Below are 17,167 nucleotides of genomic sequence, written 5' to 3'. Positions count from 1 at the left end.
CACGACAACCAGAGCCCTATAAAAGTTGGGCACAGCAAGTGGAAGAGGAAGAAGAGGAAGAGCGCGAAATGATACGGGCATCAAGAGAGAGTAGGTCCCACCACGCAGGAGAAGAGACGGATGAAGTGCTATCCATTCACGCTTCAGAGCCAGCTTTTTATCGCGACGCACCAGAAAATCACCAGGCGGAAGGAACCACAAAGTCGCCACAACCGTACATCGGGGGATCGGACCCACGGCCGTTCCGACCCCTGTTAGCTCATGAAAGACGGAGCCAGAGTGGCGCGGAACCACGGCCTTCCCGCTCACTCAATAAACGACAAACACAAAGTCATCCAATCAGCCACGAACGTCGACTGGCCATTCGGCCACGCCAGCGACATCGCACGAGTAATTCCACTTACAACGAAAGCAACCAAGAGCGTAGACTGGCCCCACGGCCGCGCCAGCTACCTCTCCGTACGACATTCCGTAAGGGTAATCCCATCAGCAACACTACCTCGGGTCCCACTTTGCGACCGATGGCTAGTCTTACGCCGACTGCGATCGTGAAGGTGGAAGCCGGGGGGCGATTGCATCTTGTGCGTGCACTTATTGATGCATGTTCCCCCCGCATAACGATCGACTGCAGCCTGGCGCAGGACTTAGCACTGCCGATCACCCACGCTGCCGGAGAGCTCGGCTGTTTTATCCGATTCCGCGGGAAATACGGCAACAGCAAGACGGTGACGACCCACGCGGTGTGCATCAGCGATTTTCAGCGCGTCAGTCCATCGCACAGTATCGACTCCAGCACGGCGGTTCCCTACGAGCATATCCGCCTGGCAGATCCGCAGTTTTATGCCTCCACACCGATCCGGCTGGCTCTTGGCGCCGACGTATATGTCGAGGTGATAACACCAGGAGTTTTGCCGCCCTCGTTCGGACCCCTGCTCGCGCAGAGCACAATATTCGGGTAGGTGCTCTCGGGAACCCAGCGGATCTGACTTTCCCGCAGGAGCTAGATGAAAAGGTTCTTGCATCTTCCTAACCTCATTCGGTTAAACCCAATTAAACATTAAAACCCTGTAATCGGGTGGGTGCTACTACACTTTAGGTGTTACTTTTTATTATTACTATTATTAGGTATTCATTACGGCCACAAGCCTAATTCGTAAATTAGAAGATACTACAGTTTTTTATTTATTTTTATCTTTTTATGTATGGAGTGAAAAAAAAAATCTTTTGTTTCATACGTAACCAGCCTGGAGTCTTCAACATGTTAGTCTATTATTTAAGTTCATACTTTTAAATAGTACGTTTTTTTAAATAAATGGAGTCTTTATTTAAACGGCAAGAAATATGAACATGTATATCTTTTTACTTTTTTGTGCAATCCCTAGCGCTAGGCAAACATGGCTCAGGCCTCTAACCATGACGGGAAAGTGGCGAGGCATCTGCAACCAAGCTCGCACACTACGCAACTCATCGTGCATGCTGCCAAGCCGGCGGACTGGCCGTCGTTCGGTTAAGTTAGTTATAAGTTTTTTATTTTTTCCTCTTCCTTAGGTTCGGTGATCCTTGGAGGACTGTGAGGTTGCGTACCGCAAGGGGGGCGGCATGTTTAGGCCCAATGCCTAACTTTCACTTGATTGACGGCGCCCCTCCCTAATGTTTTAATAATCTTTCCAGCCACCCACACTCACGCCGCATTTGTGTGCATGCATGCACATGCATGCGTTTCATCCACATGCATGTGTGTGTGTGCAGGTTGTCAGAACCCATGCACGTATACGTAAGGGTGGCTGTGTGTGTGGCTTTTCCCCTCCTTAATACCAGAGGACCTTTTCGCGGCTTAACGGTTGTCATCAACGGCACAACCGGCCTCTTTCTCGACCAACCGCCTACCGATACGCATCGTCCAAGGATCAACGCCGTACTTTTTGTATACAGGGTAAAATATCAAATCACTTTGGCACTGTACTTTTCTCTTATTTTGATTAAATCCCATTATAACGAGGCAAATCCTCTTGTGTTTTTATTTATCTCTTTTCTGAGTGAATCTTCCCGAGATCGACCCTTGTGCGCCTACCCACTGCCGGTTTACGACGCTTTCAGGCCGAACAGTTATCATTTTAAAGAAAATTAAAAAGCCGAAATTGTTTTTCGTTTTGAAATTATTTGGCGGTGGGAAAAACTTTGATGAACGAGTTTGTATCCACCGCTTTCGAGGAAACTAAGCCTTTACAGGCACAAGCCGACGCAATCCCATGGTCGTTTTTGCTTTTCAATTGAAATTTTTTTCTAAGCAATCAGAATAAATTTTGAGGATTTAGAAAAAAAAAACGGCAAATATAATTATTGCTAAATTTTACATAATTTAGTCTGGAATATGTAATGTACTTTGTTTTTAGAAAAAAGACGCAGACTCAATATAAACCTTACACGGTGGTCCTCGACCAATTTTAACCGTGATGAGCTTGCACCTCCGATTTTATTTCTGAACATGATTAAGAAACACTTCGGGAAACTGTTCCTATAGCTCATAAAATAGAGCATTTGGCCCTTTTTTTAAATGCATTTTTCCCAAAAGTGCATTTGCTGGGTATGCATGGGCATATATTCTGAGCAAAATAAATTTTGACCAACATTATTTATGTTTTTTTGTACGCTGATCATGAAAATGATATTCATTTTACCAAAAAATGGTGGGATCAATAGTTATTAACTCCCACGGTGGTCCTCGACCAACTTTAACCGTTATGACAGTGAAAATGCTGTCAAATAAAAATAAAACTTTCAAATTATAAGCATCCGGAGAAGCAAGATGACGCCTAAGATAGGAAAGCAACACGCTCGTTCTCATGAAGAAAATCGGTATTATTTGTTTATTGTGCTGGGGGAAGAACAAAAACATTATTTATCTAAGTGCAAATTTAAAATCAAAAATTGTGAATTTATTTGGAAGCTATGATGACAAAAATGAGTGCCTTCCAAAAGTTATATGTCCGTCGTGTAAGAGGAATTTGTATCGGTCAAATATCGGTAAAGAAAAAGTTTCGAAAACTGACTTCGAAATTCCAATTAAAGAAATCAACAAGACAAGAGAAAAGCTTGAAGTGTATGTATTTTTTCTGTGAGCTCACAAAGAAAAAGTAAAAACAAAGTTGTTCCAAGAAAAGTATTTTCCTCTGAACTTAAGAGTGATACAAACAGCAGAATAAAAAAAAAATGACGAAGTTATTAAAACGTGTCCAAAATGTGTCGTTGTTATCAAAAAAGGCAAACGCCATATACGTAAAAAGTCAATGATAATCGGCAATGTTAAAGAACGCATTAACAATTTTGAACTGAAAACTAAAGAACAGTTGGTATCTTCTCTTCTTAAAGGCGGATCTAATTCCCTACAGTTATTGCAACATAGAGGTGTTCAACCTTTAAGAGTCACAACGGGGTCACCGAAAACATCAAATGAAGCATTGCTTACCTCTGAAGACTTTCAAAATATTCGTAATACCTTTAATTTAAGTTATAAAGTGACAATTGGAATTGCAACAGCGATTCGCGTGGCAAAAAAAAAATGCGAAAGCGATCGAGCCAAATTTAAAGGAAAAATTATTAAATAAAAATCATTTATTAGACAATTTATTTGAGGGCAAAGTTTCTGATGTTCAACGCGTAATTGGTAAAAATCGTTCTTTAGCGTCTGAGACATTGATATACTGCACGGATGTAAAGAAATTGATTGACTTTATTACTAAATCACGCAACATTAAATCAAGTCATCTGAAATTCGGTATTCGGTATTAATAATAATAATAATTGGAGTGAAAACAGATATACTCGACAAACTTACAAATATGGTATAGCTGCAAACAAATTACGTAATTCAAGTGTGAAGAAATTAATGATTATAGGTTTGGCTCCACACGTTCAAGAAAATTACGAAAACGTTATGCAATTATGGGAACTGTTAAATATAAATAATTTTGAGTGTACTATCGCAACTGACTTACAACTTGCAAACATCCTTGTTGGTGTAATGTCACATTCAAGTTTGGATCCATGCTGTTGGTGCTACGCAACTAAAAATAGTCTTGAGCAAGTTAGTGACTACAGAACTATAGGAAGCATCCTGAAAAATTATATAGCCTGGTGCGATGCCAGTGGTCAAAAAAGTAATGCTAAATACTATAAAAATTGCATAAGACCACCTGTTATTGAAGCTAGTGAGGACAAAGTAATTTTAAATATAATTCTTCCGCCAGAACTACATTTGGTGCTAGGGGTCGTAAATACAATATTCTTCCATATGTTGAAGGATTTTCCAAAAAAGCTACGTTATGGGCGGAACTTTGCTATGTTAATCGAGAAATTGTACACGGGAGCCCTTCGTTCAAAGGAAACAGTTGTAAAAAACTTTTAAGTAATATTGATTTATTGATGTCAGTTTGCATCTTGGGCTGCCTAAAGTACGTGGAAGCTTCTCGATGGTTCAACAAAGTAGCCCAAGCTTGCTTCACTGTGGAACTAAGTCCGGAGTTCGGTGAGTTCGTTGACAAATTCAGGGAAGCATATTTGGCATTAAATATATCGGTGACACCAAAAGTTCATGCTGTATTTTTCCATGTAAAAGATATTTGTCTGAGCCACAAGTAAGGTTTAGGTTTTTACAGCCAGCAGGCCATGGAAGCTGTTCTGCAACTTGGGCCAAGTATAAAGTATCCAAAAATCATCCGGATTATGCAAAAAAATTACTTAGAGCCGTATGCGAGTATAATTCTCAGCATGTTTAGTATATTGTTATATCACGAGCTGATTTATATTTTAAATTCAATGATATTCATTTATTCAAACAATTGGCCTTAGTCTAACATATGAACTTTAATTTACTTATAAACTTTAAGTCGTGTATCAATTCATTAGAAATTAGATTTACAAAATATAAAATCAAATTGCTAATTCTTCAAAGTAATTACAAATGAAACTTTTATTGAATGAAAAGGGATAAAATGGGAATTATATGTGTTGATACTTATGTATGGTTGATTGTAGTTGTTGCTGATTAGGATCCCGTGTCGTTACGGGAGATGCTCCGTCTTGTGGATTGTTGATGAAAAAAGAGAAGGAAGTGGAAAAGCGCCCAGCGCTTATACAACCTTTTGGATATTGGAAGCCCGTTCCAATGAGTTGTCAAATAGTGACGAGTGCATGCAGGGATGCATTATGCACATATGTGTGACTGATGTGGGGAAAACTGCGGGAACGTGAGTCACCACAGTACTCGTAGACTCTTCACATGAGCGTGAGTCATAGAAGAGTGGTTTAAGTGGAGAAACTCACTTAAAAATATATAATTTTTTAACATTATAGCTTTATGTCCTTTTATCAAATAATACGTTGTTATATGCTTGTATGTATTATAAATACGTATGTGTAACAATTTCTGATAGTAATATTATTTAGTATAATAAATACTGATAACAACGCTGCGATTTTCAAACATTGGAAATATGAGATATTAATTAATTTTTAATGTCGTAATCATCATTTGTCTAACTTGGATTTTATTATTAGTTATCTGGTACATCAAGTTCTTTTTTTGCTTTTTATTTGAGTTTTAATAGGACCTACATAAATCTATACAAACATTTTTTCCTCCAATTGAAATTTGGGCATAAAGGGGTTAATAACTTTTGATAGCACTATTTTGTCGTAAAATGAATATCATTTTCGCGATCAGCGTACAAAAAAAAACATAAATAATGATAGTCAAAACTTATTTAGCTCTGAATATATGCCCGTGCATACCCAGCAAATGTACTTTTGGGAAAAAATGTATTTAAAAAAGGGCCAAATGATCGATTTTATGAGCTATAGGAACACTTTCCTGAAGTGTTCCTTAAACATGTTCAGAAAGAAAATCGGAGGTGCAAGCTCATCACGGTTAAAATTGGTCGAGGACCACCCTGCTTACAGTTCTAATATTAAGAGACTAACAAATAAGTATAAATAAAAAAGTTTCTTTGCCGTCGTTACATACGAAAAAAGAACACGGAAACGAGGAAAAAATATTCATTGAAATTTCACAACCAAAGCTGTAATTTCGAGAAGAAAAGTCACACCGTAAAAAAAACTTTGGTCAGACTTTTCGTTGCATTTCGGTCACGTTTTTGGGCGCTTGTTCTAGCCGCCAAAAGGCCCGCTCTTCTTTTTTTCGAACGTAACGGCGACTTACATGTGCATCGAATTGAGAGTAATAAATATATCGTTTATTTGGCTGTAGGAAAGAGATCAATATAACACGTCTTTTGTGCTATCGGAAAAACCAACCCTACACGAAATTTTGATGCAAGAAAAATATGATTTTGAGGCAAAAGTATTCAGAGCAGCAAAAAGGAAACACTGGTTAAAAGGTAATTGATATATTAATTTAATCTATTTGCGTTTTCTTTCTTTTTTTTTGAAATAACGGTGGCTGGTTTTATCGGCGCTCGTAGATTTGCGTGATATTCTTTCGAAAAATATTGCCCCTGATTTTATCCAAATTTAGATGTTTTGGAAATTTTATCCAAAAAAATTAAATGTTTTGCAAATGCGAGTTACAACATCTAAAAACCAAATTTGATTCCGAAAAAATAAAATGCAATATATTGTGTTCATATGGTGTCGTAAACAAGTCAAAAAGTTATCAAAAATTCACGTTGCGTGTAAAAAAGTTGGTAAATTTATTTATTTCACTAGATGAAAGAACTCATTTTTAAAAAAATTAATCACTTTCCTGTCCTTGCCAGTCGTAACATTAAAAATGTGTGCTTAATAGAAATTACGCATAAATTTATAAAGTGCGTTCATCTAACTTAGCTCGTAACTTTATACGATTTTTATTCCATTTCCCGGCATTAATAAAACACATAAATTTTCTTTTTCCCGAAACTAAATCTCCAACACTAGTGAATGACAAAACGGAACAGTGCAGACGCCGTGTTTCCGACTGCTCCAAAGGTATGGCTTTGGGGTGAGCTCCAACTTCGACAAAAACTAATGTACACCCAGAAACTATTTGCATAAAATGACCGTGTATGTAATCAAATGTTAAATGTATCCTATATAAAATAAGTTCGCACACCATCAACTTCGTTTTGATAAAGCCCAAATGTAGGCATATTTGAAAAACAAAAAATTACTTTTTAATGCTGATCTATTGTAATTTGGAATTTCGGATTAAATAAATGCAATTAATTCGTCATTACGTTATATTAAACCCTGGCTGGTCAAGGAAGAAGACAATTGTAGTTTTTTAATTTAACCTCCACGAGATAACATCTCCCAATGGGTTAAGGCTTATTGACTTCGCCGCGGCTTAACATATGATCATCTGCAGTACCAGGTTCCAGCATAAAAAGATACACCAAGCTACCTGGCTGTCTCTTGATCAAAGAACATGAAACCAAATCGATCGCGTAGTGATCGAACGTAGCGGCGACATCAGACAAAGTTCCAGTGTCGTAGATGTGCGCACTCTACTAGGTCCAAATATCGACACGGACTAGTACCTTGTGGCAGCCAAGATACGTATACGCCTCTGTGTGGCAAAGAAAGTGCGGGCAGTGACACAAGGAAAGTTTGCTATCGAAAGGCTGCTCACAAAAAACACAGATAAAGTTTAATTACTCCACTCGGCTCTCACACCTGCTCACCGAAACCAATCTTCGACTTGACGATGTGACCGTGGGAGCATACTAATCTCCCTTTACGTAGCGCCGCTGCTGACACCATAGGTTTCTAGCGAGCCAGCAAAAACAACTGGTACGATGAGGAATGTTTCACTGCAAAAGAAGGACGCTGCCTATAGAGACATGCTGTTTACGTGTGCAAAGCAGCGTGAGGCAAAGAGGAAAGAGAGACTCCTATTTAGACGGAAAAAGCTTGAGGAAGAGCGGCGTGAGTGCGAGGTGCCTCAAATGCTGGCTGAAAGAAATAATATCAAAAAATCCGGCGGATAACTGAAGCTTTGAAGACCGAGACAGATTCCTGCAGGAATGCTAATGGCGACATGGTAACTGATGTACAGAATGTGCTTAAGTTGTGGAGGAAACACTTATCCTCATTGCTAGCTTACGAGGGAGAAGATATGAACAGTTCCCCAATCGTGGATGATGGAAAACACGTTCTGGCACTCGACCAGTGTTGCCATATTAGCTTTTTTCAAGCTAGATTTAGCTTTTTTCTTTAATCTTTTTTTAGATCTAGATAAACAATTATTATATTAATTTCTTGTCCTCATGACCAACTTTATTATTTTGTAAAATTTATATTTTACAAGTTATATTATTGTAACAAATTTAGTGCAATTCCCCTTATTTTCAATCTTCTGCCAACGTTCGAATCACTAAACTGTTGAATAAATAACTCCACTATTCAATAATGCAAAATGGCCTTTATTAAAGTTCTTCACAATACCACTACTATTGCTCGCCAGATAGCGTCTTAAATAAAACTGATTTTCGCGCCTCTACTGTTTCTTCCTTTTATACTTTGTGATTTCTCGTTCGCATCTTCTAGGCGCTTCCATTTCTAGAAGTAACTAATTGGTTATCAGCTATAAAATTACGACGTTTATAGCTTCTCATATGCGCGTGTATTTGTGAGCGACGCTTCCACAATTATAATTGCATACTTTTGTATGTATTTACGTTAATTTGACGTTCTTAACGTTAATAAACGAAACGAAATGACTTTGTTTCGTTTATTAACGTTGATTATCGTAACGAAATGATATCGGTTCGTTGGTTAAGCATGCCTGATCTGAACCCTTTTCTTCTATAGAGTACATTTTTGTTGAAATAGATTCCCATCATGACAAAATACTCATAGGTTGTGTGTACAGGCCAAACAAATACGTTGCTTTTGATAACTTTTTAGAAGAAGTTCACGACTGTACCTTAAATTATAATAATATTGTAGTTGTTGGAGATTTGAATAGTGACCTGCTTCGGGAAAACAAATTTTCTTTAGCTATGCAAACCCTTGCACTTTTCCCAGTAAATACCATAACGCCAACACATTTCACTCAAACTAGCAGTACTCTTTTAGATATATTTTTTGTTAATGAACTATCGAATATTCAACTCTACGACCAGCTTTCAGTCCCAAACTTCTCCAATCATGACCTAATTTTTATATCATTTGACTTCGACCGCACATGTGAAGTAGTTGCCTATTCATACCCGGATTTCATACATATTAATCATGTGCAACTCGAAGAAGCTGTTGAGAGTATTCCTTGGGAAACCGTTTATATTTTAAATACTACCCACGAGCAGATCCGTTTTCTTCAAAATAATATCGCTTCACTTTTTGACCAACATGTGCCTATTGTAGTGAAACACTCAAAAAATCGTAAACGGCCTTGGTTCAACAACTACATAAAGAGGCTTATCCAAAAGCGCAACATAGCTTATCGGAAATGGAAACGATTTAAATGTACTGTAACATACAATGTTTTCAAAGGTCGCAGAAAAGAAGTTACCAAGGCTTTAAAGCTGCAAAAGCTGAAATACTATGAGTATCAGTTTAGTACAGCAATAGGGTCGAAGAAGACTTGGAAATACATTCGGGATATTGGCATCGGTAGCAAATGTAACGATATATTTGAATATGTAGACGTAAATAAATTAAATGAGCAATATGTTCAATCATCTAGCTGTGACAGTAACTTATGCCATGAAAGGTATGGCGATTATTTGTGTGGTGCGATACCCGAATTCTCTTTTTCGAACGTTGATGACTGTGCAGTCTTTGAGTCTGTCCTTGGTGTAAAGTCCAATGCTACTGGTCTAGACGGAATTCATCCAAAATTGTTTAAATGTCTACTCACTAAAATTTTACCGTTTGTTACCTATGTTTTTAATACTATATTGACCACGTCCGTGTTCCCTGATTGATGGAAAGTTGCGAAGATCATTCCGATGAAGAAACACAACGGAGAGCACAGACCCATCGCTATATTGCCATTCCTGTCCTAAGTCCTTGAACGTATAATGCATAACCAGATAAACTCATTTCTGACCCGAAACTCACTTTTAAATCGTAACCAGTCTGGCTTTAGAAGCCGTAGAGGCTGTCCCACTGCTTTAATTAAAGTCTCTGATGACATCAGACTAAACATTAACAACAACCTTGTTACTTTTCTAACGCTCCTGGACTACTCCAAAGCATTCGACACTGTAAACCACAATCTTCTTACTCTAAAGTTAAGAAACTTGTTCAATTTTTCACCTCCTACTTTACATTTAATAAACTCCTACCTCAGTGAGCGATCGCAAGCTGTGTGCAATGGGAGCTACATATCAAATTATCTACCGCTCTCCAAGGGTGTTCCTCAAGGCTCGATTCTTGGCCCGTTATTGTTTGTGTTGTATGTTAATGACCTTCAAAGTGTGTTGAGGTATTGTGATATTCATGTTTACGCAGACGATGTGCAATTATATGTCATTTGTCCTCTTTTATCTGTTAATAGTTGTATTAGTTATCTTAACATTGACTTAGAACATGTAAACAAGTGGGCAAGTGATAATGGCCTACTTTTAAACCCAAATAAATCACAGTGCATAGTAATCTATAAGAAAATCATATCGCTTCATAGTTTCAATAAAGTAAAATTAAATAACTCAGTCGTAGGCTATGTAAACACCGCAAAAAATCTTGGAATGATTTTTAATAGGAATTTGACATGGAATAACCACATTTATAGAGCAATAGGCAAGGTTTATGGCATGCTTCGCTCACTTTGGACTACCCAACACTTTACCCCAGTGAAAATTCGACTGCTGTTAGCTAAAACATATCTGTTACCCACCTTATTGTATGGATGTGAACTTTATGCCAATTGCGATAGCTTGTGTCGTAGTAAACTAAATGTCCTCTATAATAATATAGCAGGATATGTGTATAGTGTTGGTCGTTACGAGCACATCTCCATTTTTGCCCAGCGGATTTTCTCTATTAAATTCGATAACCTGTTATAATTAAAGTGCCTAACACTGCTTCATAAGATCATCGCATCTCGAGAATCTGAATATCTCATGGACCGCCTTAAATTTAACAGATCACCTCGATCGTTCAACTTAACTACTATGAAGTACAACTGCCTAGTTACTGAACGTCAATGTTTTGTCTAGGCTGTTCGCCTTTGGAACGCTCTGCCCCAAAAACTTAAAGCCATACATTTAAAGTGCGTAACACTGCTTCATAAGATCATCGCATCTCGAGAACCTGAATATCTCATGGACCGCCTTAAATTTAACAGATAACCTCGATCGTTCAACTTAACTACTAAGAAGTACAACTGCCTAGTTACTGAACGTCAATTTTTTGTCTACGCTGTTCGCCTTTGGAACGCTCTGCCCCAAAAAATTAAAGCCATACAAAATGCGCTGCGCTTCAAGAATGAGCTCATAAACTATTTTCGCCAATAAAAAGGCAATGTGCACTTTCTCTTACATTCTTCTTCTTTGCATTTTATTACATCCTCAGACTTGTTATTCTCTGTTAAACAAACCTGTTAAGCATATTCACTTGTCAAGTTTATTTTTTAATGTTATTTTTAAGTTAGTTTTAAGCTCAAACACTGTAAATTAATCTAAGGTTGTGTGTTTGATTAATGATAAATAAATAAATAAATAAATAACCACAACAACGGGTGATGACTGCAGCTCCTCAAAGATCTGATGGAAGCCCTAGAAATAGGGGAGCATCTAGTAATTATCAGCCACAACGCTCGAACAACATTTCTGAGCAGAGAGTGCAACAGATAATAGCGGAGTCAATGAATGACTTTCGTACACAAATCATGGATTCTATTACGAACGACATTCAGAATTTGTTGCAAAATATGAATATTGACCGAAATTTAGGTAGAACACCACCACCTACCCATGCACAACCAGAACTCCCCCCAGAATTCCACGTGATGCACCTTTCCAGGAGCAACACCCCATTCGACCTCCCAACCCTAGAAGAGCAGATTCGATAGGAGGATCGAGAATCTCCTTGGCCAATGAAAAATTGTCAAACCTTGTTAGGAACTGGCAAATTAGATTTAAAGGATCAGCCGATGCGATAACGGTGGATTAATTTATTTACCGAATAAACACCCTTACTTCCCTTCACCTGAACGGAAACTTTGACCTTTTATGTCAACATGTACATTCCTTGTTCGATGTTAAGGCCCTACAATGGTTTTGGCGGTATCGTCAAAACAGTGAAGATCTTAACTGGATTGAGCTTTGTGAGGCAATGCGGCGTCAGTTTAAAGATTTTTCCACTCTGAGATAAAAGACGACATCAGGAAATGAAAGCAAAAACCGAATGAGCCCTTTGATGAATTTTTAGATGCCATAATGAATATGAATGACTCCGACTTAGTTGAAACGCGCAATTAGAAGTATTAATCCGGACTTAAGGCATGAGCTACTCCACTTGGACATTCATGACATTGCGACCTTGAGGAAAGGGGCTCGCAGACACGAACAGTTCTTTCGGGATCTCCCTGGTTCCCTACCACGCCAAACTCCAATTCGTCGTCAGATCTTTGAAGTTACTCACCATCCTCAAGATACAGATCACGGCGGCGAATGTGTTAATGACGAAGTTGGTGGAGAGATTGCTGCGGTAGACACAAGTCAACTAAAATGTTGGAACTGCGAGGAGGTTGGTCACCGGTATCACGACTACTTAAAACCACGACGGATATTCTGTTATGGTTGTGGCGCTGTGGATACGTATAAGCCCACTTGTCCAAAATGCACTTAGGGCAAAGCAAGAAGGAGAGGTTCGTCAAGTGGCAGACGGACGCCCAACCCATTGCCCTCGGAAATAAAAACAAACCAAGTTAGGTTCCGTAGTCATAATGAACCTATTTCACCAGATGTACAAGAAAATTTATCCAGAACGCCTTACAAAATTAACCGCGCAAATCGACCAGAAGATAGTGGTGACGCTGGTGCATCAAATTCACGTAGTTTGAACAAAAACGTATATCGACCGTATCATATCCGCTTAGCGGAGTATAAGCTTGCTAGGGCCCGAATCTTTTCAGAACGGACCGAAATACTCCCGAAATCCCGATCAACTAGGCGCATATGCTCGTACTGGCAACGGAGGAAAAACCTTCGAAAATTTGTCCTATCGTCGATAGTATGTAATGGCTCAGACATTCGACCGTACGCGAACGTAGTTGTCCTTGGTAAAAATTATTTAGCCTTGCTAGACAGCGGAGCCAACAAAAGTTGTATCAGATCGCAATTAGCCCAATCAGTCCTGGATAGCCCCAGTATAGAGTATAGGAAATTTTCAGGTATCGTTAGAACCGCTGATGGCAAGAAACAGGAGGTGGCGGGATCTATTAACATGACTCTAACCTTCAATGACCGAACCTTTGATGTGGAATTTTTGATTGTTCCCACAGTGACTAATAACATAATTTGTGGCATGGACTTCTGGGAGACATTCGGGTTGAAAGTGAGCATGGATACAGGGTTAAATCAACTGACTGCGGAGGAAGAAATAGAGCGGGAAACCCTACCACTGTCGTCAACACAAAGGCGGCAGTTGGAAATCGCGATAGCGGCGTTTCCATCGTTTGAAAGCGAAGGTCTTGGCCTCACGAGTCTAGTCGTCCATTCTATTGACACGGGAAATTCAACACCCGTCAAACAAAGATATTACCCCATTTCGCCGGCTAGGGAAAGTATCCTATGTAAGGAAATAGACCGTATGTTGGAATTGGGTGTGATTGAAGAAGCCGAAGGCTCTCCATGGATATCGCCAGGTTCTGCCTAGACTCTAGAAAATTAAATGAATTAACGACTAAAGATGCTTATCCGATACCAAATATAGACGGACTCATATCGCGATTACCACTAGTGCACATCATATCAAAAATTGACCTGAAGGATGCCTTCTGGCAAATCCCTTTGTCACCCGATTCGAAACCAAAAATTGCGTTCACTATTCCTAATCGGCCGTTATATCAGTTTACGCGAATGCCGTTTGGGCTATGCAATGCACCGCAGACGATGTGCCGATTAATGGATAAAGTGATAACTTACCATTTAAAGTTACACGTTTTCGTATACCTGGACGACTTGCTTGTCGTGTGACAATCATTTGAAGAACATCTGACGCATCTGTTAGAAGTAGCTGCGCAAATTAGAAAGGCGGGGTTAACCATAAACGTAGGTAAAAGCCATTTCGGGTTATGTAGGGTCAAGCATTTAGGATTTGTTGTGGGAAATGGGTCATTGTCCGTTGATTCGGCTAAAGTAGATGCAATTATTGACTATCCAGCTCCGAAGAATGAACGTCAGGTTCGTCAATTTTTAGGAATGACAGGATGGTATCGGCGCTTTATTCCCGAATACGCGAGCCTCACATACCCTCTTACAGAACTACTAACCAAGAAGAAAAAGTTCGTCTGGGATGTAGATGCCCAATATGCTTTTGATGCCGTGAAAGAGACTCTTACAACAGCTCCGTTTTTGCTACACCCTAATTATGCGAAACCTTTTATAGTCCAATACGATGCAAGCCAGTGCGGCGTCGGTGGACTTTTGGCCCAATGTGATGTCAATGGAGACGAAAGGCCTATTGCTTACGCCCAAAGAAACTACACCGTCACCGAACTGGAGTGCCTCGCTGTCGTTTTAGCCATCAAAAAGTTCAGACCATATATTGAAGGTCACGAGTTTAAAGTAGTAACAGACCATGCAAGTCTGAAATGGCTGATGCGACAAAAGGACCTAAATGGACGCCTAGCAAGATGGGCTCTAAAGCTTCAGGGTTTCAACTTCACAATTGAGCATAAAAAAGGAAGTGAGAATAAGATGGCAGACGCTTTATCGCGCATACACGAAGATGAAGGGTATGTTGAGGCGGTAGAATTAGAAACGTTGCCAGAGATAGATTTAGAGTCCGAATTTTTTGAAGCTAATGATTATAAAGAACTGAGGGAAAAATTCGCGAGTTCAGATTTACCCGATTATAGAGTTATAGATAAATACATTTATCACTGCTCAATGTTGCCTTAAACTTTTATCTTTTTTCTTAGCTTTTAAAATTTTTAACAATTGTTGTTGTTAATTTCTAAGATCGCGGGTTCGAATCGAGATAAAGGCCTAACAATAATTATTTATCATTATTATTGTTATGATAAATTTTTTCTTAATTTAAACAATTTTAAATCAGAATAGAAGAAAGAAAAGATTTTAGACAACTGCCAAAGCTCGTTGTATAGATCCATTTCGGGAACAGCTAAATTCCTTCATCGGCAACGTTTAGGCGCCGCTGCTATAACCAGTTAGCTGTCACAGCGGTTGTTTGTCTACTTACTTACATAATTGGCGCTTATCCGTCTAAACGGTTATGGCCGTCCAACAAGGCGCGCCAGTCGCTGCTTCGATCCGCCAACCGGCGCCAATTGGTCACACCAAGGGAGTTTAAATTTTTTCCACCTTCCAACGGAGTGGGGGCCGCTCTCTGGGTATAAATCATACACTTTGGAGGTCTTAACCTAAAACAAAATGTACTAAATTAACAGTTTCTATTTTTGTATATATGTATATGTTTTTGTTTAAGCCAGGAAGTTTCTGGTGATGTGGCAGATATCGATGATGACTGACTTCTGGATGTTGTTAATCAAGCTTTCTTGCAGCCCAAGCTTGTCCATATTTGTTCTGAGATGCTTGTCGATTACGCCTTCAGCGCTTATCACCACTGGGATAATTTTTATTTCTGTAAGGTTCCAGTTCCTCTTTATTTCAACGGCTAGCTCGGCATACCTACTGATTTTTTCGGCGTATGTACGAGTCATGTTTCTTGTAGCCGGAACTGCAACATCAATGAAGAAGCCTCTACTGTCATAGTAGATCTTCAGGTCTTCATTTTCCATAACTGGTTCTGGGTTGTATCTGCAGTACGCCACTTCACCTACATAGATGTTGTATTTGCTAAGCAGGTTCTTTTGGAGAATTTTTGCAACGTTGTTGTGCCTTCGTGTGTACTCAGTTTGAGCTAGGTTTGTGCAGCCTGAAATTATATGGTCAATTGTATCGGTTTGACTCATACACCTTCAACAAGTATCACATGATATTTGGATCCTTTTATTATTATTATTATTATTATTTTTGGTTGTTTTTTTTTTTTTTTTTTTTGTTACGTGGGAGGTATATACGCCGCCAATTTTCAAAACTATCGGCGCGGCGGCGTCCGGCGCGTTACTATATTTTCTAATCGTTTAAGACTGTTTAGGCCATTTATTGTTCATGTCGAAAATTGGTCGGATATGGTCGAAAGTGGTATCAACGGATGTGCATCACTGCCAGTTATAAGAAACTAATTGCGAAATATAACTATTTCTAATTGTTCAAAAGTTATTTAAAAAAACAGGCGTTTTCGATGCCAGCTTAACACGGACTTTGCATCACCCAATTCACCAAGTTATTAAAACAAAACACTAAAAGAAAAGTTATATAATAAATTTTATATGCTCACTTTGCATATTTTTTTCAAAAAAGTAATAATGAACAATGAATTCAAATAAAATGGCCCAAGGCGAACATGTTTTCAAATTGTCCTCAAGTTGTTAAAAAAAAAGCAAATTACCCAAAAAAGGTGCCGATTTTTTAAAGAATTTCATATTGCGATTGGCTGAAAGAATTTTCGAAATCAGTGATGCAAAATCCTTTAGCAGGTTCTAGGCGCATAAACACTCCTTTGGAATGTTTCTCACCTCATACTTAAGTTGAGGATATATGTACTTATGAAGAGGGTATGAAAAATCACTTGGTCTTACATTCAAACATCTTTTGTTTATTTGCGAAACTATACAATAGCGACTGAAATGTTAAGTCTCCCGGTTTGAAATTTCCTAAAGTTGGCGGCCCTATCCAAAACTAGTCCCTTGGAGTGAATCACATTGATTATAGCCTATCAACCAAGTTTAAATATCACCTACACTTACGGCTCCTTTTACAAATGTGAATACGTAGGCACATACATATATTTACCAGGTGAAGCTTTGTCCTTCGCAAGAACATTCAAAGTGGTGAAGCAAAAGCTTTCCTAAGACAGTCAAACTAATGACCGTGTGCGCTACTACCCTAATGTAGTGGATAGTCGAATTAGT

At 38.8% G+C, this 17,167-nt stretch overlaps 1 protein-coding gene across 1 annotated transcript in view; it reads left to right on the top strand.

Moving 5' to 3' along the window:
- Rbcn-3A (Rabconnectin-3A) overlaps window positions 1-17,167 on the top strand; it is a 2,573,828-nt gene that overhangs the window by 902,225 nt on the left and 1,654,436 nt on the right. The window contains exon 26 of the mRNA XM_067779516.1: window positions 6,266-6,395. Coding sequence (XP_067635617.1) covers window positions 6,266-6,395 — 130 coding nt within the window. The remainder of the gene's footprint in view (window positions 1-6,265; window positions 6,396-17,167) is intronic.

Source organism: Eurosta solidaginis, chromosome 4 (assembly GCF_040869045.1).
Source record: "Eurosta solidaginis isolate ZX-2024a chromosome 4, ASM4086904v1, whole genome shotgun sequence".
Classification (NCBI taxonomy): domain Eukaryota; kingdom Metazoa; phylum Arthropoda; class Insecta; order Diptera; family Tephritidae; genus Eurosta; species Eurosta solidaginis.
This window is presented reverse-complemented; position numbering and strand designations above follow the sequence as displayed.